This window comes from Cavia porcellus, unplaced genomic scaffold (genome assembly GCF_034190915.1).
Source record: "Cavia porcellus strain 051 isolate PalLab524CR breed Dunkin Hartley unplaced genomic scaffold, mCavPor4.1 scaffold_7, whole genome shotgun sequence".
NCBI lineage: Eukaryota > Metazoa > Chordata > Mammalia > Rodentia > Caviidae > Cavia > Cavia porcellus.
This window is the reverse complement of record NW_026947490.1, coordinates 61,882,592-61,891,073: the sequence shown is the minus strand read 5'-3', so window position 1 is coordinate 61,891,073 and position 8,482 is coordinate 61,882,592. Positions and strand designations below refer to the sequence as shown.

Here is an 8,482-nt window from a genome sequence, read left to right as displayed (position 1 = left end):
GTGACAAAGGGAGCCGGCGCGGGGACCCTGCCCGGGGCGGGGCGGGGCGGGCGCTGCGGGGCGGGGCGCCGGGTCCCCACCCCTCCGCATGTGCGCCGTGTTGTGCGCCCGCCCCGCGCCGCCCGCTCCCGCCCTTGCCGGCCTCCAGCGCCAGCGCCAGCGCTACTCGGCCCGGGCCGCCGCCGCCGCTAGAGCGCGGAGCCGAACAGGTGGCCGGAGGCTGCAGGCGCCGGGAGCGGCGGCGAGCAGGCAGCAGGCGGCGGCAGGCGGAGCGCGGCCCGGACATGCTGGCCCCGCGGGGCCCCCGCGCCGCCGCCCGCCCGCGCCCCTAGCGCCCCCGCCCGGACCCGCTGCGCTCTCCCCGCTGCGGCCGCGTCCCAGCGAGCGGCGGCGGCATGAAAGTGACCGTGTGCTTCGGGCGGACCCGGGTGGTCGTGCCGTGCGGGGACGGCCACATGAAAGTTTGCAGCCTGGTGCAGCAGGCGGTGACCCGCTACCGGAAGGCCATCGCCAAGGTGCGGGCCGGGGCCGGGGCCGGGGCGGGCGGCGGGCGGCGGGCGGCGGGCGGCGGGCGGCGGGGACCAACATGGCGCTTCCCGGACGCGGCGGGGAGCGGAGCGCAGCGGAGGGAGCGGAGGGAGCGCGGCGCCCCGGCCCGGCCTCACGGGCGCCCCGCCCCGCCCCGGCGCGGCCCGCCGAGCTCCCGGCCGAGCCCCCGTGCGCGGGGCCCCGCGCCCGTAAATCCAGCCCCAGGCCTCTCCCGGCGGCGCCAGGCCCCGCGGCGGCGCTGCGCTGGGAACTTGGGGCCGGGGGTCCCGGCTTCCGCGCCGCCGCTCTCGAGCCCCGCTCCCCGCCGGCCCGCAGCGTCAGGGGCGCGGGCTTGGGGAGCCGAGGTCCCCGAGGGGTCCCGGGCATCCCGACCTGGGTCAGCGCGGGGAAAGTGGAACCGGGCCCTCGCGCTTACCTGTGCGATCCTTTTCCGCGTGGTCCGGGCCGGCCCGGAGTGCAGCTTTCCCTCTGCTCTGTGGAGTGATAACATTGTCTCCCCGGAGCTGCATTCCTCTACAATGTGTCAGAGTGAAAAGGCGTTTTGTTAAATTGTTTTATCGACCGTGTCTGTGTTTGACAACTGCCCGGGAAGAAGTTGGTCTCCAGCACCTGAGGATATTTTCTTTGTGAGGCGTCTTGCTCGGAAAGCGCTCGGGCTGCTGCCCACAGTGGAGGAGCCCGGCTCCCGTGGGCTGCAGGACAGCGAGGGAGGGGAGGTGGCTTTGTCTGCCCAGTATTGTGCAGGGTGCTTGGGGTGACATTCTCCAATTTCTCCGAGATTAAGAAAGAAAAAAAAATTCCTTTGTTGTTTTTTTTTGTTAACATATATTGGAAAAGTAGCATAGATTTAGCCCTTTAAAGATAATTTTGGGAGCTATTTAGGAACCTGATGCGAGGAGAGAGTATGACTATTAACAGCTGTAAAATGTTCATCACAAGCAGTTGCTCTCACTGAAAATCAAACTGAAAGGGTGGAAATGGGGCAGCTGTTTACCTTACAGAGCTGACGGTGGTGGTAGTGGGGACCCTCAAATCTCACATGTAGCATTTTGAAAGATTGTTTATGAATGTCAGTTTATGATTTCAGTGTTCCAAATGAGTAAGCGGGTTGTGTACTGGAAACCGACGGTATCAGTCAATAAAAAAGGGAGGAGGTAGGCGGGGATTTATAGGTGACAATATTCAGTGGTTCCTCAGGAGACAAGATGCGGTGGGCATTTTCCACGCTGATAATTTCGCGTGCTTAAAATTAGTCATGTTTCATCATGTACTCAGTGGACGTTGGTTGAATTGCCTGTTTGGAATTGTTTGATTGATCGAATCATCAATTTGTTCCACAGAATTAAGCATTCATTATGTCCAAGGCACTGTCCTGGGTGCTGGGCATTTAGGGACCCACTGGCTGCTTTGTGGACAGTAGATGTTAAAGGCCAGCACAAGAGGCTCGGTGGTCCTCAGTGAAGGGGACTCGTATTGACCTGCTCTGGGGGAGGAAAGGGCACCCCTGGGATGTTGAGTGGGGAGTTGACTGGCTTTGGTCACAAATCTAGACCTGGGACCTGTTGGTTCATGAGGACTTGGCAGCACAGAAAAAGTAGATAATCGAGGAAGGGACGTTGCGAGTGAAAGGTGAGTGGGAGATGGTGGAGAAGAGCAGGCAGGAAGGGTACCTGACCCTGGAGCTGGAGCTAAAGAACAGGAATCATCAGAGAAAATGCAGGGTTTCCAGAATTATTGAAGTGCTCTTCGAGTGCAATTCATGTTTAGTAGGTTGGTTTTAAGTTGGGCCTTTTGCAGTTACGCAAAGTTCAATGATTGGATCACAAAACTGTTGACTTTTAAATACTGCCAGAACCGATTTTCTAGGGTAATGATTAAAACTGATCATTAGTCTTTCTCTCCACCTTTCCCATCCTGTGTAAGGTGATTACAAAGAAAACAAATGTTACCACTTTTAACATTTATTCTCTTTTCCGTTCTGCTTAACAGAACAAGATAAATTCTGTGTGAAGAATTGGGTAGCTGGGTAGTTGTAAAGTAGAGGTTAGGTTGCTAGGTGACATGTGGCATGATGAACTTCCATCTGGTGGGGAAAATGTGGGCAGATCATGTTCATTGTAAAAAAAAAAAGAAAAACCCAACTCACTAAGGTTTTCTCTGCAGTAAGCATTTTGTGGCATGCTGGGGCTAATTTTTGGCATTATAGTTGTACATTTGAGCTGTTTTCTCTTCAGGTTAAACAAATCAATTTTTTCTGGGCAGCAGAATGAGCAGAATGGTATGACTCAGTACTAGAAATGTCCTCAATAAGTGGATATTTGAAGGGTTACCCTTGCTGCAGTCATATATAACATTTTTCTTTATTGAGCGAGAGGCAGTATTGTGGTTTTGATCCCTGATGGGCAACAGTGGCCACTTGTTCTTGAGCCCTAGGAGCTGGGTTCTGTGCTAGATTTGGAGAACTGTTACCTGGACATGTCTCTTGCATGCTTCACATGAGAGGGCTGTTTGTTTATGTATCTGTCCTTGTGCCTATGGCCTGACACTTGGATGCCTGCTGGATGCAGGGATGGTACCAGCTGTGTGTGTGTGGGTTCTGTTGAAGGGCTGTGTAGAAAGCACTATGCTTTGTGAAGAAATAGAAGGCTAAAAGCCTGCACTCAGAAAGAGGAGATGAAAAGAATATAGTATAAACTAACAGGGAGCAGGAGGATTCATGGCAACAGGAGGGAATGAGACGGTCGTTGTTTATGGGATTTGGAGGTGGGAGCATCATTCTGGCACGGTGAGGGGCTGCCATTTAGTCACTAGGATTCGCATTGGGCTTGGTGGTTGATTTAAGACAGTGCTTCCTTAGTAGTGGAGTGACTTAACACTTGCCTGTCAGGGCCGTAGGGTTCTGGTTCTGTAGGTTCACAGTGAGGTCTGGGTCTGTGGACCTTGGAGTGCTGCCTGGTCCCTCCTGGGGAGAAGGAGGGCAGGTGCTCTAGGGTCAGGGGAACAGTGTGGACAGAGTCATTCAGGTAGCTGGAGCAGTGTGCGCTCCTTGGTAGGTGAGGATCGGGCTGCAGAGAGCGGAACTGCCTGGGAAGACTCTGGGACTTTACACACGGGTGGTGCAGGGAGAACTGGGTATTTTGGTAGGGCAGCAGTAGTCTCTAGGAAGATATATTGAGCACCTGTTTGCATGAAAACTGCCCTAAATGCAAAGATCTGACTGCTGATCAGTACACAGGGCAGGAGGGCACAGATTGCACAGGTATGGGGGAAGCAGTGGAGCTGTCTACCTGCCCTGTCTCCATCCCCTCCTCGCCCTCTTCTCAGCATGGCGTTGGAAGCCTAGGTTTATTACCTAGTTAGCCTTGGGCAAGCCAGTCGTGGTGACCCTGTGGCACATGTGTTGCATTGGGCTGGTTGTGTCATTGAAAACTCCTAATGGGTTTGCCATCACTCCTACAGAGCCTGTGGGGTTAAGTACTGGATCTAGTGGTGAGTGTGGAGTTATTTAGAGCTACACCTGGCTCATGGTAGCTACTCAGTAAGGATGGGTTGAATCCCTAATTTTTTCATTGGCTAAGTAGTTTTAATCCCTGGAAATGTTCCCAAATTCCCTACTCTTTTGCTTGAGTTCTTCCTCTTTGCTAAAAAAAGACAGTTTGTAATTTAGTTGAAAATGTGATATAATAGTAACAGTTGCCTATACTGCAGTACCTTGCGGGGGGGAGGGGAACAGATTGTGTCTGTGTGTACATAGAACAGAGAATATAAAGTTGCTAGTGACCCCGTTATTACAAATTGGTTTTCTGTGCCTGTGATCTTGGGGCCACTCTCTTCTGCCCCTTAAACAAGAATTATTTAATTGTTGTTATTTTAAAAATGACTTCAGTTTGGGTCCAGGAGCTTTTGAAAACATGGTTTCTTTTTTTGGGGGGGGGCAGATTATTAATTACAAAAACCATGCAAATTGTGGTCCTTAGGAAAAATCTTGTGGTTGGCCTGAGATTCACTTGTGAAGGACGCTGTGATTGCAGGTTACACATTTCATGCTTATTTAAACCTGTAGGAAATCAGTTACACTGTGGCAGTAATCAAGAGAAAATAAGGCCAAACAATAAAACAGTGAAATGAAATAAATTTTATTATTTTGCTAACATTGTCTGTCTTCTCAAGAGAAAAGAAGGTGAACGTGGGTGAAAGGCTGATGTTGCCAGAATCTCAACCTCCTTGTTATCTTCTGCTTCAAGGCCTTTGCTTCTCAGTTTCTCTCATGGACCTGCACCTCCTACTTCCTGCAGTTTCTGTTCTTTCTGATTGTAGGGCTGGCTTCCTTTTCATAAGTGTTCCGGAGGGCGCTCCAGGCTCTCCCTGCCTCACACCTCTCCTGGGGACTCCTGGCGCTCCTGTGCTGACCCGGGAAGCTGCTTGTTCCTGCAGAGCTCAGGCATGTGTGCGTGTCTGTACATGGAGCTGTGCCTTTTGCTGCAGGACGGCCCTGCTTCAGTCTTGTCTAGCCAAAGTCTGTCACACAAGAGTGACAAAGGTTGTGTAAATACACAGTTGAGAATAAACACATCAACTGGATTCCCACATGGAAAGACTAACTGGGGACTCGCTAATTTCGGGGACTCTAGGGTTTGTTGTGTTTGCCATGCTGGCACAAATGAGTTTGTAAGTGGAATGAAGATGTAGTGAGATGTGGAGTACCTAGACCTTTATGTCAGCTATTTTACAGGCATTCAGTCTGGTCTACAGATCAAGCAAAGTGTAGGCCCAGGGCTTGCACCGGGGCAGGCTCAGGGCAAGTGGCCAGGGCAGTGTGGGAATCTGGCCCAAACACACCTAGCTCGGTCTGGCGCCTTGAACTCCTGTCAGTTGGGATCCTTGGGTTAGGTCCAGAAATAAATAGAAATATTTAGGATCTGAGATTCACAGAGAGAAGCTGGCTAATGTGAAGCGCCTTTGGCCCAGGAGAACACGGATGAATCTGTTATTGGAGATGACATTTGAGGCCCCGCAGATGGGTCTCCATCTGTCCCGCAGGCTTCTCCTCTCTGGAGGCTGGAGGCAGGTGAGAGCAGTGAGCACTCAGTAGCCGACTGGAGCTGAGTGGGTTCTCTCAGTGATGGAATAGGTAGAGTTGGTCCTAACCATAGGGTGAAGGCGGCATGTTGAGTCCACACAGCATTCTTTCCTCCCGCTTGGCCACTCAGGTGACAGCCAGGTCCCACTCAGGTGGGACCCAGGCCAGTGGCAGCAGAACAGGGGGGAGGTGAATGTTTGCAGTTTTATCTATTTTTGATGCCTTTCTTATTGTATGTGCAAAATAGAAGACCAAATCTTTTTTTCTTAATTTCATGAATTTTATTCAAAATTTCAAATAATAGTCCATGATCACTGACATACCACACACACACACGCACAGACACACATTTATACCGTCTATCTATCTGTCTATCTCCCATATAGGAATTGAACTTCGGACATTGTGCTTACCAGGAACAGTGACTTATTTTGTGTTATAGACTCCCCCCACCCCCCAGCTGCATTCCCAGCCTCTTCCATTTTTTTTATTTTGAGATTGTATCTCAGTAAAATGCTGAACTGCCCAGTCTGGGTTTAAATTGGCAATCCTGCTGCCTCAGCCTCCCAGATTGCTGGGATCACAAGCTAATCATCCTTTCTGCCTAATTTAAAATTGTTTTGAGTTGGAAAGAATGACTTTCTCTTTTGGATTTTGGCTTGTGTCTCGCTTACCATTGTTATGGGCTTTCTGCTTTTGAGTACTACTCTTACAAGTTCCCTTTTTCTTCACTAATTCATATTGGTACTTATATAGCAGTCTTATTTATAATGGTCTAACTGACAAATGTCTATGCAGAATGTGGTCTCTTTGTCCGTGGAGTTACCACTTGGGTACCTGTAGAGAGGAGTGGAGTCATGCTGCAGTGTGGATGACACTTGTGGATGTTATGCTATGAACGGAGCGGGTCCCCGAGCTTACACACTGTGTGGTTCCATTAATAAGTGGTGGGGTGGGAGGCAGCAGTGCCGCATTTGCCTGCTGCAGGCTCTGGGCCGAGTGTGCTGGGGAGAGGCTACTAATGGGTATTGGTTGTGTTTCGAGGTGATGAAGATGTTCTGAATTTAAGTAGTGGTGATGGTTACACAAGTGAGTGAATATACTAAGAAGTAATTAGCTACTTTAATTGGTGAATTTTATAGTATGTGATTGTTTCTCATAAAGATTAAAAATATCTGCATGAAAAAGTACTACATAAGCCATTATGTATAAGATTCCATTTTTAGGCACTTTATAGTTCTGAGAATCCCATAAAACCTGTTTGTGTATCTGAGGTGCTCAGGCAGCCTCAATGAAAACTAGCCAGTTTGAGGAATTTCCAATACAGCGTGTAAACCATGCTTGCTCCAGCCCTCAGTCTGTCCTGTTTCTGTCCCCAGGGCCTTGGGGCTGAGCCCCTTGTCCTGTCCTTGCTCTTACTCTTCCCCTTGGAGGGCTTTTTGACTGCTCCCCTGTTTTCTTCCTGCTCAGTTCCCCAGCTGCCCCTTCAGAGATGTACTGAACAGAGGAGCTTTGCCACTGTTTGCTCTGGGCTTGCAGTAGTTCTCCGCAGATCTGTGAGCCTCGTTACTCCTTCTGTATCTTATGCTCAGGTGCTGGAGTTCCACTGTCAGTGCCCAGCCTACTCCAGCACATGTAACCTGCACAGTTGTTCGCGATGCTGCTGGAGTCCTGCAGCCTGCATGGTCACAGTGGCTTTTCAGAGGAGTAGGCGGGGTGTACAACCTGTAGAGAAAAAGTTCTCCTAGTTTACAGTGCTGGAACTTGCTCTCCTCAGTTGCATGCTTGTTAGAGTTGAGAAATTTTGCATGGGATATCCCGCAGAAGGCATTATTTAAGCATAAGTGTCTTTTAAGAGAGACTGCTTGTTTTCTGGGCATGGTGGCACACTCTGGAGGCTGAAGCGGGAGGATCCCTGTCAGTTCAAGGCCAGTGTGGGTTACATAGTGTTTAAGGTGAGTTCAAGGCCAGCCTGAACTGGCTGGCAAGACTCAAAATACGTACAACACACTTGCTCAGAAATGGGTTGGCATGACTCTTTAGCTGGTGGTGCTGCATGGCAGTAGATGGATGACATGTATTCACATATACAGCATGTGTATACATACACATGCTTACATGCATTCCAGAGGTTGGTGTTTTCAGAGGGTACCATATGACACAGTTGTAGAGATGACTAGTCACTGTTTTTTGCTCACTTTTGGTGTTTAAAATCCAGACATTGCAAAGAATTACATTTTTGGAGCTCACATGTATTTGTGTATGACTTTTCTGTTTCTTGTTACTTGTATTTCATACCTTCAGAATGGGAAATGAATCTGTATCATAGGGATTACATTTTCAAAAGGCCTTTTTGAGGTAATCTACACTAAAAATCAAATCTGGCCCGTAGGAAAACAATTTGCTGTATGCTGCCCAATGTGAAAAGGGCTAACTAATCAAAAATATGTTTTATTAACATTAAAGCACACAAAAGTGCTGTTTTTGCATGAGTAGTTGATATAATAGGGTTCTTGTTCTATTCCTTTTTTTGTATAAAGTAAAATGGGAATGTCTTTTCAGCCTATTTTAAGTTTTATTTCTGAACTCAGCATGAAATCTAGAATTGAAAAAGGCAAGTTTTTTTTTTTTTTTTGGTTACAGGGAATCCATTTTCTTGCAGTACAAAGGCATCTAAGATGTATAATTGATAATTCTGAAACCCACCATGCCATCACTTGCGAATGATGGTTAACCAGGTTCTTCCCCGACAGGATTCTACTCTCAGCTGAAATTTCTCTCAGTTAAACCAGCAGCACCTGCAGGAAGAGGTGGACGTGCAGGAGCCTGGCTCATGGTTGTGTCTGTCACACA

The 8,482-nt window shown here is 49.3% G+C and overlaps 1 protein-coding gene across 14 annotated transcripts in view; it reads left to right on the top strand.

The window, feature by feature from the left end:
* The first annotated feature begins 244 nt into the window (after positions 1–244).
* Positions 245–8,482, top strand: part of Pard3 (par-3 family cell polarity regulator) — a 605,303-nt gene continuing 597,065 nt past the window's right edge. For all 14 annotated transcript variants that reach the window (XM_063253682.1, XM_063253679.1, XM_063253681.1 and 11 more), the window contains exon 1: positions 245–515. In XM_063253682.1, the coding sequence (XP_063109752.1) occupies positions 396–515 (120 nt within the window). In that variant the 5' untranslated portion in view covers positions 245–395. The remainder of the gene's footprint in view (positions 516–8,482) is intronic.